Raw genomic sequence first — 17509 nt, 5'->3', positions numbered from 1 at the left:
AAGTGAAGGAATCTTTCTTTCCGCTTACAGCATGAACTTATGGCAACTGGCCATTATTTTCGACCATGGAAGTGCAATTTTTTAAGTTTACCAATCTCTGACACTCTTTGGTTACTTCCAGTAGTGTTATGTTCGGATATTGTTCAATTTTACTCAAAATTCTGGTTCTAATATCAGCATATTCGGGAGATTGGAGGCTGCACACAAAGACGAGACACTTAAACTGACCTTCTGTCATTGGTTATAGTCTGAAGTGCAAAAAGTCACCGTTTACTAACACGGCATGCTCCACCCAATCATCTTCACCTGCTTTTGTTATCTGGAGATATTGATAACGAATATTAAACAAGGATGACTGTTCAGCAAAGACTTGCGACAAAATTTCAATCGTTGCATCGAAAGAAAAATTTCTTGGGAGGATAGTTACTGTACCGTTCATGTTAAGCCGTTTCAAGTATTCGTAAGTGTATTCTGACCTTAGCGGCGTCACCAAGTTTTTTGAGGTCGACCCTGAACAAATCTTCACATTTCTTGAACCAGGTTTCTAAAGTAATGAAGCCTAAACCATAGACCTACTGATAGAAATAACGATCTCGTCGATTGAATTCTCAGGCATTATTCTCCTTCCAGGAGGTTCACTTATGGACTTAGAATATGCAGATGACATAGTCCTGTTTGGTGAAGACGCTGATAAAATGCAGAGTCTTTTGTTAACACTAAGCAACAATGCCAGAATGTTTGGAAGTAACAGTGAGGTTAGACGCAGGGTATTAGGAAATGATGGTAAATCGGTTGATGAGGTTATGAATCTTCATCGACTGAGATGGTTGGGCCACGTGTTACGTATGCCTGAACACCGATTACCACGACGTGCAATGCTATCCGGTATTGGAGATGGTTGGAAGAAAGTTAGGGGCGGCCAAATCGAAACGTGGCATCAGTGCTTGAAGTCACTAACTTCTAGTCTCAGCCATGTTGGTAGATGCAGACTACTTGGTTGGGGTCCGCGTGACTATCGTAACCAATGGTTGGAGACTTGGTGACATGGCTCAGAATCGACCACAATGGCGTCGGTGTATACACTTTCTGTCTTCCCTTAAACTAAGAGATTAAAATCACTTCATATCTTTCTTTCTACGAACCAATTCTTTCTTCTTGTACTATATCTCTATATGCAATCTTTCTTTTATATATTACCACCACTGAATTAACTGCTTTTATGAATCCGGTGTTTATCTTGTTGTGTTAATGCGGTATGGCAACTTGGATCAACGAATATATGTGCCTGGTCCTACGTTGTACCTGACTGATCTGGTTGGGACACGCGAGACGATAGCAACCGATGGTTAGAGACCCTGAATGACATGGTTCAAAATCGTTTGCAGTGGCGCAGGTGCATCCACTCTTTGTGTTCTCCCAAATTCTAGTCTTCTGAATTCTTCATGTCCGTTTTTTTCTCTTTCTAAATTTGTTTCACTGAATTATACCCCTTGAATAACATCTTCAAACCTTAATCTTTCCGATTACTGCTTACATTCTTACTACATCTACCACTACGGGATTTGAATAGATAACTGCATCTCTGTGCTAATGTGGTATGGCAACTCGAACTGATGTACGTACGTGCGAAGTTTCACGTTGTTACTGACTGACTTGCTGTACTCCCGAAGACCACGTGATGATAAGCTGCTTTTGACAAACCAAACAATAAAGACTACGCTGATTGAATGACCGAGTTTTATTTAACAGATACTGACTGATCGACTGAAATAAATGATAAGATTGTAGTAAATTACGAGACTAGTCATTTTCAAACACTTCGTCTATTCAACGAGGCTATTATTCCAAGATACTAGGGGGGTAATTAATAATCGAAATCAAACATCTCATTAACCAATAACTTGGACTAATGTACTAGTAAATCAATATCTTTTTTCTTTTTCGAACGTATAGTATTCATTTTGAGCTATCTATAACGTGCTCATTGGCGATCGGCTACCAGAAGGAAGTTTTAGTAAGAAACCGTGACAAATGGTCCTCAACCATGTTCGGGAGAGTTGGGTGATAATCGGGCTACATAGTAAACTGATTAAGGTTGAAATTATATACCACTGGATTCAAACTAAGTGATCTACAGGTTTTGTGCTAGTTACCAGGCAAGAAAACCCTAGGTTTGTTCCCGTTTTAATTAACGTCGGGTCAAACACGAGGGCGCAACAGACGTCCAGTGGTCTTAAATTTTTAGTGGTTCACTAACAGATATTGATTATGGAGAAAGCCACCTTCATATGATAATGACAAACTCTTCTCAGGATTTCGTCGTGCGTTTCAAAAAGTTTCATTTTCGCACACAAAGTGTTATGTTAGGACCTCATATTAAAATGTTTATTGTTTTACTATGATCTAACCAAGTAACCATTTCTGTAAGACTGAAGAAAACTAGTTTCATCAGTAAAGGTGGTTTTCACCACAGATCGATGTTAGACAATCCTACGCAAATAATAATCCTGAGTTGTTTCATCTTAAAAATATGTATCTCTACGAGTGCATGTTATACCTCAATTGAATATTCTTAAAATCAAAACATTATCATCTGACCGTCCTATTACGTAATATCCCTAGTTCCTCACATCTCTGCTAAACGGAATGTCTATTCCAAAGAATGAATCTTTAAAGTGAAAAAATTTTAGTAACGTTTTCGTAATTTATCAATACACAAAAAGGGTAGATAAGTTTACATCCCTATTTGCCACTTTTCTAGTATTTTTAGCTATCAGTCAGTGATAAATTATAAAAATATAACTCATTTCAGACGCAATTTTATGCCATAAAATCAACTTTACGTGATGTTGTAAACATTTTTTTCATATAGAAGTTTTATAACGTTGAAGCGATCTTTTACAGCATAGAGAATTAACACCGTTAATTTACAATCTGGAGATCCTCGAAATGTACACTCACTCAAGCCCTAAGTATGTCATGGTTGATCACCGAGTAATTTATTAGCTCTTAGTGAATACCGAATTCTACTAATGGAGTTACAATGTGGTAACTAGTCTACGTAACCCATAAGATTTTAAATGCTGGTTGCTGACAAATACCAACTAGTACAAAACTTGGGTTCAGAGCTTTCGTCTCATTGTCTTTAATCACGAACTTACGCCTATACGATTTACGGCACTACGAAATAGCTATATCATATAATCTAGCAAGGTGAAATGTAATAGTCACTATCTGTGATAGCAATTTGCAAGTAGTGTTAATTCCCATTGAGAAAACATTAAAATATTCATTGACTGCTGATTTGCAGACTATTGCTAAACCAATTTCTTTGAAAGGTGCTAAACTAATCACACTTTGTACGTAATCACATCATGATAAACCTGTGTTCGAAAATAAATGGTCCTCTAGATAGAAAAATAATAATAAAACCTAAGATTTGTAGTCGATTCCTATCCGAAAAGCTAGTTGAATTTGTGAGCAGCTCTACATACTTGAGAGATCATAATCGATACATTACGCTAAGTAAGAAACGGATAGAGGCTAAAACCCTTTGAAATTTCGAATCTATATGAACTATCTGACGACGAAATAAAGTTTTGACCAATATCTCAACCATGTTCAGTATCATTTTCTAGATAAGTTACTGTCAGTAGTAAAGATTAGGATATTCCAGACATTCATTTATCAATGTCTTCCAATTATTATCATTACATAAATATATACATTATTAGAGTTATGTATATAAAAGGAGCTCATCTTTAAGACCACATAATATTCTGTATGCCAATTCTTGCGGAGGGCGTGTTGTTTATGAAATTGAGAGGTCGAAAAGCGAATGTCCGGCGCTTTAACAGGGTTGGTGGATACAAAGGGTCCACCTAGGAGAGTTGTAAAACCTTGATTTCAAACCAATGGTGCACATAGAGTCCTGGATCCTGAAGGAACGAATGGCATATGGACCTACTGATGGCCACTAGCTACAAACGGACTGCATCTCCTAGCGTTGCCTCACTGCCTTATGGATTGAACCCCTAAGTCAAAGGGTCAGGGCGTGGCCCACTAAGGAAACCACCTGCTTCAGTTTGGGATCCCGAGCAGTATCCCAGCTCTAACACAAATCGAATGATGAAGTGTGGCGCATATGTATTCGGTGCCTCCTTGTACCAATGTTTACGTGTTTAAATAATAATAATAATATTCTGTAGGCATCCTAATCAATTAAAGCTTTAACAAAATACTAATTATTCATAATCGACTAACAGATAGCTTACAAACATCACACCATTGAAGCCAGGTTTATCCAAAAGCATCTTAAGAACACTGACCTTATAAAAGGCAGTAAACACTGTGATTCCTGCACACGCAAAATAATAACACTTTTATTCCAAATGATATATGACTATGCATAACATACAATACAAAAAAGGTTCTTCGTTAAAATCATTAAAAAATGAAACAAATAAGCATAGTTATCACACGTCCATGTTGTCGGTAATATTTATCTGAAAAATAATCTATTAAAGAAATGTTTATATAAGGCAAAAGATAATTTACCCATATGGATAGCCGTGATATTTCCTTCGAAAGACTGACAGTATAAAGTGGATAGATATGATAAACAGGGCTATTCCTGATATTGTGTAAACTGTAAAATGGTTAAAAATAAATAAATAAGCAGGTGAAACTTAACAAAAAATTACAATAGGTGTTAGAAAAAATGTAAATCAAGGTATATACTTGAACAAAGAATTTCAGCAAAATTCTTAGATACAACCAATACTTCTCTATACCCGTGATAGCTTGGTAATATACACTTTTGTTTTATGGTGTTAGTGAAGTTAGTCGGCGGAAGAATTGCAAAAATTTGCAGACTTCGAACAAACAAATCATCAACATGTGGTATGGGCTACTTATCCCGACCGTTGTTGCTACCTTGACGTGGTGGTCGGGCTTGTCTATCGTGATGAAGCAACCGAGCTATATTGGCTGGAACAACCGTTCCTCAAGGTCCTACCATGTCAGACAGGTCGGTTGGAGAGCGGTAAGACTAAAAGTAACAAACCCAAGGTCCGAAGGCGAAGTCGTACTGCTGACTGTACAGGGGTGTGATAGCAGTAAGGTGTTTCCTTCAGACAACCAGCATGACAGCGATGCTGCCTTCCCACAAGGAGGGGTGGGGTTAGAAAAGGTCGACCCTAAAAATGCACACCTCACCTTACCTCACGGATTTCCGTCTCCGGCGGTAAGGCCCTTTGAAGAACGGAGCTAACACGTCAAAAACCTCCCACGAAAAGGCCGTGCGCGACCGGCCTCAAGCAGTTGTCCGCTGGGCTCTGCGGTCACGCCCTCAGGTCATTAAGACCACCTCTAATCCAATTTCCTTTTCAGGTACCTCCAGAAGAACCCTTCCACGGTGTGAGCAACCGGGAAGTGATAACCGCCCTCAAACCTCTAACAGCACTCAAGACCACTGTATTCATAATCAACCTTCCTCTTCAATTCCTATTATTCCTCCTACATCGACTTTCAACTCTAAACTTCCTCTTTCGGCTTCCTCCTCAAGTGTCACCATAGCCAACGATTCTAGTGCTCAAAACACTGTCCCAGGTCTACTGAAACCTCGCTCCACACCACACATTGGAGCCTTCAACGTACCCACCCTATGTCAAATCGGTCAGCAGGCTTCCTTGGCTAAAACCCTAGAGTCTCTTTCCATTGATGTATACTGTGTCTCCGAAACACGCATACAGGATTCCAGTGTGGTCATTCACTTGACCTCACCTCGGCAAAACGGAGAGCCAACGAGATACACCCTCCGTGTATCTAGTGACCCGATAGCCAGTTCTCGTGGACTGGCAGGTGTAGGCATAGCACTAAGCATGAGGGCGGAACAAGCACTGCTAGAGTGGATCCCCGTCAACAGTCGTCTATGTGCTGTTCGGCTAAACGGCTCCGTGAGAACTCGGAAGGATAGGGACACACGTCGTTGCCTTTTTGTCGTTTCTGCCTACGCTCCCACTGACTGCAGCTCGGATGAAGTGAAAGATGAGTTTTACAGAAAGCTCTCTGAACTTCTTCAAAAAGCTAAACGCTCAGACATAGTACTTGCAGCAGGTGACTTCAATGCTCAGATAGGTAGTTTAGGCCAAACAGAAAGGCATTTCGGTGGGTATTTTAGTATTCCGGCACAGCGAACAGATAATGGTGATCTTCTGCTGCAATTGTGGTCACACAATCGTTTATTTTTAGCAAACACAAATTTTAAGCATAAGGAGAGACATCGTCTAACATGGCGACTCCCTACACCAAACCAACGATGGGTTCAAATAGACCATATTGCCATCAGTCATCGTTGGAGAGGATCGATAGGAGATTGTCGCTCATTCTGGAGTACCTGCTTGGACTCCGACCATGCCCTAATACGGGCACGCATCTGCTTGCGCCTCACTGGACGCAAAAAAGCCACACTAAAAAGACCCATTAGAACTGAGTTGAGTAACGAGAAAACCAAAAGTAGGTTCCAGGAACAACTGAGGTCACAATTAGGTAGTTCTGAAAACGAGGCTGACCCAGATGTTGCTTGGAAAGCTATACAAACAGCTGTGGAAACAGCAGTGACATCTATTAGTGACTTAAACCACAGAGTTACAAGGAACCAGTGGATTTCTTCAAGGTCTATTGCACTGATGGATTCTCGCAAACTCATCCCATCAGGCTCTGAACACGATGAAGAGCGACAACAAATCAGATCTAGGTTAAGCAAAAGTCTAAGGAACGACTGTGAGCAGTGGTGGGCAACGAAAGCATAGGAGATGGAAAAGGCGGCGATTATAAGGAACACAAGACAGCTCTACAGACTAATAAAAGAAACTGGAATTAATAAGTCAAGTGTAAGTGACATTATTTCGGAAAAGGACTATACTCTCATCTGCTCCCAGTCCAGATGTGTAGAACGATGGGCGGAACATTTCAGAGAACAGTTCAGCTGGCCTTCAGCGACTCTACAACTACCCTCCATTACCAGACAGTGTGAATGGAACATTGAAGTAGGTCCCCCGACTCTAGCAGAAGTTCAAAAGGCTATAGTTAATCTGAAACGAGGAAGGGCAGCTGGTCCAGATGGATTGGCTCCAGAAGTCTTTAAGTATGGTCATCCAGTTCTAGAGATTAGGTTGACTAATATTTTAGCTAAAATCTGGGAGTTGGACGTTGTCCCATCTGACTGGTCGCAATCACTTATCGTCCCAATATGTAAGAGAGGGTTAAAATCATCCTGTGACAACCATAGAGAGATTAGTTTAACTGATATAGTATCTGAAATACTAGCCTCGATAATTATCGGACGCCTAAGACTCGTGAACTGCAAAGACGAGAGAATCAAGCTGGCTTCAGAACTGTTCGTGGCTGCATCGGCCACAGATTCACCATTCGTCAGGTTCTAGAACACAGGCATACCTATTGGCGGCCGACAATGGTGGTCTTTCTTGACTTAAAAGCAGCATTTGACTCGGTAGACCGCGAGATTCTGTGGAAGTGTCTGTCATTGAAAGGCGTACCTCAGAAGTGCATAAACCTTATGAAGGCTCTTTACTCGAATGCTACTAGTCGAGTCAGAGCTTATGGTGAACTGACATCTGCTTCTGCAACCTCAAGTGGTGTCCATCAAGGCTGTCCACTTTCTCCATTTTTGTTTAACTTCATCATAGACCTACTGATAGAAATAACGATCTCGTCGATTGAATTCTCAGGCATTATTCTCCTTCCAGGAGGTTCACTTATGGACTTAGAATATGCAGATGACATAGTCCTGTTTGGTGAAGACGCTGATAAAATGCAGAGTCTTTTGTTAACACTAAGCAACAATGCCAGAATGTTTGGAATGCGCTTCTCTCCCTCTAAATGCAAGTTGTTGCTTCAGGACTGGTCTGGGTCAACACCTGAACTAAGGATAGGGAGTAGAGTTGTCAACGCGTTGACAACTTCACTTATCTTGGAAGTCTGATCAGCCCTAATGGGTTGGTGTCTGACGAAATCTCAGCACGGATTCGAAAAGCTCGTTTGGCTTTTGCCAACTTGCGTCACCTATGGCGAAGGCGAGATATCCGTCTATCAATAAAAGGACGAGTATACTGCGCGGCAGTCCGTTCTGTTTTAATTTACGGATACGAAACGTGGCCATTAAGGGAAGATACTTGTAAGCTACTAATATTTGACCACAGATGCCTTAGAAATATCGCTGGCGTCTGCTGGGATCACCGGGTAAGTAATAGTGAGGTTAGACACAAAGTATTAGGAAATGATGGTAAATCATTTGATGAGGTTATGAATCTTCATCGACTGAGATGGTTGGGCCACGTGTTACGTATGCCTGAACACCGATTACCACGACGTGCAATGCTATCCGGTATTGGAGATGGTTGGAAGAAAGTTAGGGGCGGCCAAATCGAAACGTGGCATCAGTGCTTGAAGTCACTAACTTCTAGTCTCAGCCATGTTGGTAGATGCAGACTACTTGGTTGGGGTCCGCGTGACTATCGTAACCAATGGTTGGAGACTTGGTGACATGGCTCAGAATCGATCACAATGGCGTCGGTGTATACACTTTCTGTCTTCCCTTAAACTAAGAGATTAAAATCACTTCATATCTTTCTTTCTACGAACCAATTCTTTCTTCTTGTACTATATCTCTATATGCAATCTTTCTTTTATATATTACCACCTTTGACCCAGCCACTGCTATGAATCCGGTGTTTATCTTGTTGTGCTGATGCGGTATGGCAACCTGGACCGATGCACACATGTGCCTGGTCCTACGTTGTAGCTGACTGACTGACATAAATAGTATATAACAGTAGTCAGAAATAGAATGTATTTTAGTGGATCGAGAAGGAAGGAACGCTGAACGGAAAACAATTGGTAAGAAAATGAAGGAACAATGAAATATGAGACGATGGACTGATATTTTGCAAATTCAGTATTTACTGTATGGTTCTCAGATTTTAGTGATATTCTGTAATTTCGTGGGCAAATACATTCGATTGTTCACTACAAACATGCAGACTATATTGACAAAAAACCTCATCGCTATCTGCGATAGCTAGTGAAACTATTCGGCTTCTCAAGCCGTGGTTTAAACCTGTGACCCGTTAGTGAAGGTTGTGTCTTAACTGCTAAATTACCAGCTCCAAATTCGCTACTGTATTATACAGAAGTTATTAGCATGGAGCAGTTTAAGAATATAGTAAATGCATTACGTTAGATTTGAATATCCAGAATCTAGGAGTATCCCAAAAATTAGATCACCAAAGGATGTGTCAGAATAGAAATCATTTCAATAGAGTTTGTAGTAAAAGTAAACTGTGCGTAAAGAAAAAGACATTTGTATGTTTTATAGAACATAAACGAACCACACAACTTACCTTTTCGTTTTGTTGGATCAGTAGTTGAACTAACCTCAGTCATCAGAAGAATTCCCCCTGAGCAACCAATATCTTATTATAAGTCACAAATTAAGGTTAAGCGCGCAAACAAATATCATACAACAGAAAAAAAACATCAAACTAGTCAAGGATACATAGAATCATCACAATAAAAGTCTCTGCAACAAATTGATAGTCAGAACCATCGTATATAAAGGCCTTCTAGTGTATAATTAGGCTGAATAAAGAAAAAACACATCTTACAATTTCTCCGTTAGGAGGTGGCGCATGAAAAAGCGGGGGTCCACGAATATGATTGTACACTTGCCCAGAAATAGAACAGAAAATAACACCCTACAATAAAAAAGTGCTCATTAAGTGACACTGTACATACTGGTCATTAAGAATAACTTACACTCAAACCACTAACGAACAAACTGATAGCTATTGTATTATTTCTAAAATTTAGGCTTGAACTAGGATTACAAGTAAATAATAAAAAATAGGGAGCTATGAGAAAATAGTTTACTGGTTCATGGTGCCGTTACTTTGAAAAAAATACGACGATAGGAAATTAAGAAAACAAGACAAACTGATACTAATAATAATATTAATTAATAAAAAAGAACTAAAAATGCGGAAAGGATGTTTAACATACTTACATCTCTTAAATATACCATTCGAGCGACATACCTATTTAACTAACGTGAGACCTATTATCATCGAATGACAAATATACATCAACAATGATTGTTACAGAAGTCTTCTGTGGGCACAATTTCTTCTTGTTGGTGATGAAACAAACCGAAGGCATTGTTTTTTTAGCATATCTCTTATATACGAATTCGGAAGCTCATACTGTTTGCTTTTGTCATTAGTATTGATAAAACTAAACATCAAAATAAACCAGAAATACTCATTGTCGTTACGGAAAAAAAGACAGCAGATACTTTTTTCAAGCATTTCCTGCTTGTAAATGACTGATCATTCTGGAAATAACTCAGTTTCAAACTGCTCGATAACTTGCTTCTGAAACTTGATATTCTGTCAATCTAAGCGTAAATGAGATGTATTACTTTCGCCTAGACGATGCCACTAACATATATGGATATACGAAGGAAACATGAAGTTACGTATTTTTTAATAGTCTATTGTTTAGAGGACGTAGTAATTATAGTTGTCTAATAGTCTTCATACAACTCCCACTTGAAATATTGTGTTTGTACAATAAAATTAGTAAAAACACAGTCTTAATTTTCGAATATGTTATGGGGATTTTTTAAGTGTAAAACTTTATGTACAAGTACAGCGTAATCTAGAATCGCAAGCCGTTTGTATAATTGAAATTATTTGAAATGTATGAAAATGTCTTAGATATTAATGTTATTGGTAGAGAATATGAATCGTACAAAAAAATTGCATTGTAAAGATACATAAAAATGCAAAACAAAACTGATTAAGATATCATAGAGTACGATTAGAAACACAGGCGGTTTCGTCCATAGAATTTCGATTTTAGCTCGTAGACTGAGGAGTAAACGGAAGTTTAGTTGATAGTTTTTGAGTTAGACAAATAATTTCACAGCTAGATTTAGGTTGAAGTGGCATTCTTTATGGAGTAAATTGGTTTTCTATGCATAACGAGTGGGTTCATCTTTTACATTTTGCCCACATTAATACTTACAGAAATAATCATATATTTGGTAACCTTGAGTGTTTCCAATAACTTCTCATGGAATAGGACTCTGTCAATTTTGAAAAATGAATTTGGTTACAAAAGCTATGGAATATGGCACAGTTATCCATCAAGTTGTGACTCAACATTAGCGAAGCGAGGGGAAATTGATAAGATACATACGACACATCAATAAAAATAGTCCACTTTTCTGTAACTCTTGTTGTATTTGATAATTCCAACAACAAACCAATTAACTGATCTGAGTTGTCTATGGGATAGTGAAACTATGTACATAAATACTGTAAGTCAACATCTTTATGTAATATTCATCATGCCACCACATTTATTTTCAAGTTATCTCGAGAAAGATTAATTGTGAAATTAAGCAATTGCACCTATTCTTACTATCGTTAAAAGAATGGGGACATGTGGTGTTATTCAATTAGTCTCCTTGACGTATAAAGATATATCTCGAAATTATGATGGACAATTTATGAACGACCTCTATTAAAAGTTTTGAAGTCTCACTTAAAGTAATGAAGCAACCCAAGTCGATCAATACGTTTGGTGCGTAACAATCGAAGATTAGAAGGAATAACAATAAAGACGCGATCTTGATTAAAAGCCAATCTTAGTCATTATGCTCAAAACCTTAATCAACCACCATATCATATAAATGAAATAACACTTTTGGAAGGAAATTAATAACAATGATGATGACAAATTATTATAAAGATAATGCTATCATTGTTATTATTGAAGAATACATAAGGATGCAAGCACAATATGTTTTTTTCGAAAAATGCATACGGCTGTCTATAAAAAACACATAGCATTACATTATGATTGCTAGTTTTTAGTTGTGAGGCGTGCTTGACATCTTAATCTACTGAGCTGTGAAAGATCTAATATCCTACTCAGTGAGTCGTAATCAACTGACATATAACAATCCTTTTCCCCACTCACTTTCGAAAAGAAATTTACGATTCTCTGATTGCTTCATATCGCACTTGTACGAGGAATACGAATGTTTTCACTCATTCCATGAAGGGACAAATACATACAATAGCATAATCTAGTAAATATACTATGTGAAGAACAGGTTGTTAGAGCTGACCTGGTCAATAACTAGTTTTCTTTAATAAAATTCTAATTACAAACTAGTACGGATTCAAATCTTCTTTATAAAAACATTTTACTTAATTCCAGGTAGCTTATGTACACCCTGAACGTTGTTGTCAACTTGACGTGGTTGTTGGACTTGTCTATCGTGATGAAGCAACCGAGCTATATTGGCTGAAATCATCGTTCCTCAGGGCCCCACCATGCCAGGCAGGTCGGTTGAAGAGCGGTAAGACTAAAAGCAACAAACCCAAGGTTCGAAGGCGAAGTCGTACTGCTGACTATACGGAGGTGTGACGGCGGTAAGGTGTTTCCCTTGGAAAACCAGCATGACAGCGATGCTACGTTCCCATAAGGAGGGTTGGGGTTAGAAAAGGTTCACCCTAAAAATGCACACCTCACCTTATCCCACGGATATCCGTCTCCGGCGGCAAGGTTTCAACACGTACGGAGCCAACACGAAGATTACTCACAAAAGTGTCATGTGTGACTGACCTCAAGCAGTTGTCCCTTGGGCACTGCGGTCACGCCCTCAGGTCATTAAGACCACCTCTAATCCAATTTCCTTTTCAGGTACCTCCAGCAGAACCCTTCCACGGTGTGGGCAACCGGGAAGTGATAACCGCCCTCATACCTCTAAGAGCACTCAAGAATACTACATTCATAATCAACCTCTTTCTTCAGTCCCTATTATTCCTCCTACGTCGACTTTCAACACTAAACTTCCTCTTTAGGCTCCCTCCTCAAGTATCACCACCTATGAAAAAGGCGAGATATCCGTCTATCAATAAAAGGACGAGTATACTGCGCGGCAGTCCGTTCTGTTTTAATTTACGGATACGAAACGTGGCCATTAAGGGAAGATACTTGTAAGCTACTAATATTTGACCACAGATGCCTTAGAAATATCGCTGGCGTCTGCTGGGATCACCGGGTAAGTAATAGTGAGGTTAGACACAAAGTATTAGGAAATGATGGTAAATCATTTGATGAGGTTATGAATCTTCATCGACTGAGATGGTTGGGCCACGTGTTACGTATGCCTGAACACCGATTACCACGACGTGCAATGCTATCCGGTATTGGAGATGGTTGGAAGAAAGTTAGGGGCGGCCAAATCGAAACGTGGCATCAGTGCTTGAAGTCACTAACTTCTAGTCTCAGCCATGTTGGTAGATGCAGACTACTTGGTTGGGGTCCGCGTGACTATCGTAACCAATGGTTGGAGACTTGGTGACATGGCTCAGAATCGACCACAATGGCGTCGGTGTATACACTTTCTGTCTTCCCTTAAACTAAGAGATTAAAATCACTTCATACCTTTCTTTCTACGAACCAATTCTTTCTTCTTGTACTATATCTCTATATGCAATCTTTCTTTTATATATTACCACCACTGAATTAACTGCTTTTATGAATCCGGTGTTTATCTTGTTGTGTTAATGAGGTATGGCAACTTGGACCGATGCATATATGTGCTTGGTCCTACGTTGTAGCTGACTGACTGACTGACTATGTACACATGTTCGCAGTTGTTTGTCTTTGTTTTTTTTGTGTAAGAAACTTGCTGAAACACTTTGTGCTGAGAATTTCATATCGTATCTAAAGTATAATATTAAATAAACCCACTAATAATAATAAAGCTCAGAGAAACTGAGTTATGAGTTCAAAAATGACTAAATTTCATAAGTATTTTGCACACAAAGATGGATATCAGGAGAATGAAACAGTTGAGTGGAACGTTTGTAATAAACATCAACTTTTGTTTTCACCATAAAAATTATTTATTCTGGTTGTTATATTTTAGTATGCAAATAGCTAACTGTTTTAACGGTATTCCATTACTTTCTTGACACTTTTAAATCAAAATATGCGAGTATTTAAAGGACAAACTAGTCATTTGAAGGGAATGGTTCTTATGACTATTAACAGCATCTTGCAACATAAAATGCATAAAAAACATCACGTTATTGAGGGTACTTAAGGCAAAATTACTAACATGAGAATAAGTATCCTACAAAAATTAACTACGCTATCGAATTCTATAAGCTTCAGAAGATAGTTAATCTCACGAATCCTTAACGGTTAAACTGTCGAATACCCAAAACAATCTGGATTGAGGTATTACTCTATTTTACCAACTTTACAACTGACAAAAATCTATTGCTTACCAACGATATTGCACTCCATAATGAACGATTATATAGACAGTCCAAGTTGATTCGACGGAAGTACAAAACCGCAGCCCCAAGGGACATAAAAAGGGCAAGTATCATGGTTCCAGTATAATTTGGAGGTCGGAATAAACGAATCTGAGAAATCTAAAAGCGAAACATATTTACCTGGATTTGGGTAATTCCAGTTATCCATCGCATGATCGCCTCAGCAGAAAATCCATTAACCGTAATATCCATGTAGTCCGATTGCTTTATATTTCCTTTAGGCGATACAAACACAATCGCAGGCGCAGTTTCTTGATGTAGCTAAAGTGGTGACTAGATTTTTATAACTTACAAACTCAAAGACACCAGGTGCCTTGTCAAAGTCTGCAATCGCGAAGAACAACCGATCATCACGCTGCTTAGAGTACTTCCAAGAGTTTGATACAACTTGGAACTCTTCAAATGCTTGTCTGAATAACACTTGTGAGGATATCAAAGTGATACCAACCTGCAGGGCGCACAGTTCCTATTAGAACTTAAGGCAGTCAGAAGTAATATAACTGAGTAATTCCTGGGCTGTGATTTTATTAGAAGATTAAATTGATCAGTATCAAGACTGATATATGATTGGCTGGTAGTAAGCTGATTCATTTTCCTAATTTTTTTTTCTAATATCTGAACGACAATAACATCAAGATTTTGGCCCTACCTCTTCAACTGAAATTCCATTTCCAAAAGCAAGCAAGGATAAATAAACAAAGAGGAAGAACATCCTCGAGAATGTGATGTCCATCCGTTGACAGACTCTCGTGGAAAGGGTGGATGAATTGTAAAAAAGAGCACGAAGACACGTAAATTTGGTAGTGACAATTTACTCACCAAGCACAGGAATCTGGAAGAGAAAAAAACTTGAACTAAAGATTTAGTACATGCACGTAAATGAAAAAAGCACTTGTAATTAAATACGCAAAGGACCCACGAATGATTGATGTACGAATCCGAGTGAATACAGTAATTAAAACTGAGGACGAGTCAAAATAGTTCAAATGACTGTGAACAGAATAGCAAAAGCTTACGTATAGTAGTAATGGATCACTGATTCCTTTGGATAGAGATCCATGTATATGAAGCAAACAGAAGAAAAAGAATCGTTAGTAAACTAGTATGGTACACTATTATAGGTAACCAAGACCATATGAAGTTCACCATTTAAGCACTCAAGGGAATTCGCTTGACCAGTTTAGTCAGTAGTAAATAAGAGGTAAAAGGATGCTGCACCGACAGCTTTGAGTGAACCAGTCAACGTTGACATTGCACCTCGTAGATATTTTGCGTGAAATCAAGAGTGTTGCTTACGATGGGTTAAACTATCTGCCCTTAGTCCCAATTTGGAGACAGTCAACCTGAGGCTTGTTATTGCTGACTGTTGTCTACTGCTTTCTTTAGCAAACGTAAATGAATTATATGCACTTGCTAAGCCGTCAACTCATCTTTTCTTTTATTTTCTTCCAGCTCTCCTCGTTCACACTACTCTACATGCTCCCGTCGCAAACAAAGTACCACTCGACTGAGGTGAACCGGTACACTCTTATATAACATATATTTTATTACTACGTTAAAATTAGCGAGATTCGGTTCCTAAAGCTTGAAACTAATAAAAAAATTTACTGTATAACCAAATGGTGAGTACAGAAAAGTGAGTAAGCGGAATCAGAAGAAATACATGCTCCTGTGTCAGACAGTGTCTAAGTATTTGGCGCGACTAAGTGTACAGTTAGCGGGTGAGATTATAATTTATGAACGACGTTTGAGCGACGCCAAAGGGACCTTGAGAACGTTTATCTACTTACTAGGGCTTAATGAGGGTTGTAAACCGGCGGGAGGAGTAAGGATTACAATTTACTGTTAATGGTTAACGTTTTTCATCACGAAATGACATCAACGAAAGTGCCAAAAAGCTATTTAGCTAAGTGGATAGATGGAATTCGCTCCAAAAACCCAAGATCTGTTATCCTAAATCTTATTGGTTCGCCCATAAATTAGTCTCGCCGGTTAGAGATGTTAGTGATGCTAGGTAGCAGTATTATTACTCTATAGATCCTGGCCCCAATTTTGTAAACAAAAGTGGCATTGAGGTTAACAGAGGAAGATTCGTTCCCAAAGCAGTTTTGTCTGACAACATAGGGTTTTAGACCACAGTGTATCAAGATCCCTAGATCTTTTTTAACTGGTGACACATGTAGGGGAAAACGACCCTAGTTGTATATGTAATTTAAAACAAGTCGCGTAACGATGCGCACATTTCAAGGAGTTGAAAGTAAGTCTATAGTTGTCCGGCTAACTTTAAAGCCGAGTCGTACACTTCTGGAGTGTCAGATTTACTCTGGTAGCAAATTTCTACGTATATACGCACCTACGCTACTCACTCACCAAACTGAAAACGTACTTACATTTAACAATTTCAACGATAAGAGGTAATTGGCTGATGAGTGTCAACTGAAACTGAAATATCGGTCTAGATTAGGAGAGAACTACATAAACTAACCACATAAAAATGATTCACAGTAAGTGCACTTACAAGCTGGCAATCACGTAGGTTTTATTGATGAGTTGAAACAAAACAAACAAACTTGAAAAACCTCCCTAAACTTTCGTCCTTCCCCTTTGATTTATAGATGCGCTCAAATGTTACAATGTTTTATGTGTAGAAGGATCATTTTTCTATATAACGGAGTGACTTTACATGTTTCGGGACTGTCTGGCAGAACCAGCGAACAGATAGTTTTCCTCAGTGGTCATCTGGTCCATAGATGATCTGCATGTATAAAACTCTACAATTTTTTTCTTCAATCCTTTAGGAACCAAAGGAGAAGGTATATTTCCAGTTCAATGATTGAAGTAAGGCACCACGTTTACATAAACTTACTACCTTTTGTAACACGCTGAAAATCGGTCCAAAGCATTTTTAAACGTTTTTGTTATTTATTTGTTCCTTGTCTTGTGTTCCAACTTTTATTCAGGTCCCTCTTAACCACATGTTATGTTCCTCAGCCTTCCTTGTCTTGGCCTTTATTATTTGACTTTGTCTAAAGATTTACCTTTTGTCACTTAATTTTACCGTTGCA

At 38.7% G+C, this 17509-nt stretch overlaps 1 protein-coding gene across 2 annotated transcripts; it reads right to left on the bottom strand.

Annotated features, from left to right (window-relative positions):
- Nucleotides 1-333: 333 nt before the first annotated feature.
- On the bottom strand, nt 334-17240 carry TUSC3_1 (tumor suppressor candidate 3). Of its 2 annotated transcripts, XM_051208176.1 has the most exons (12): nt 16930-17240; nt 16835-16886; nt 15094-15276; nt 14893-15059; nt 14737-14854; nt 14565-14705; nt 14394-14534; nt 9687-9776; nt 9578-9644; nt 9423-9494; nt 4558-4648; nt 334-4517 (listed from the first exon to the last, which is right to left on the bottom strand). In XM_051208176.1, exons 3-12 carry the CDS (start codon nt 15175-15177, stop codon nt 4502-4504), a joined length of 987 nt encoding a protein of 328 aa, XP_051066109.1. In that variant the 5' UTR covers nt 15178-15276; nt 16835-16886; nt 16930-17240; the 3' UTR covers nt 334-4501. The 2 variants fall into 2 exon arrangements, with proteins under 2 accessions (XP_051066109.1, XP_051066110.1); XM_051208177.1 differs by lacking the exon at nt 16835-16886 and having other exon boundaries at nt 9578-9641; nt 16963-17240.
- Nucleotides 17241-17509: the final 269 nt, after the last annotated feature.

The sequence above is a fragment of the Schistosoma haematobium genome, chromosome 4, assembly GCF_000699445.3.
Source record: "Schistosoma haematobium chromosome 4, whole genome shotgun sequence".
NCBI classification, from domain to species: domain Eukaryota; kingdom Metazoa; phylum Platyhelminthes; class Trematoda; order Strigeidida; family Schistosomatidae; genus Schistosoma; species Schistosoma haematobium.
The sequence above is the reverse complement of the archived record's forward strand: the minus strand, read 5'-3'. Positions and strand labels throughout refer to the sequence as shown.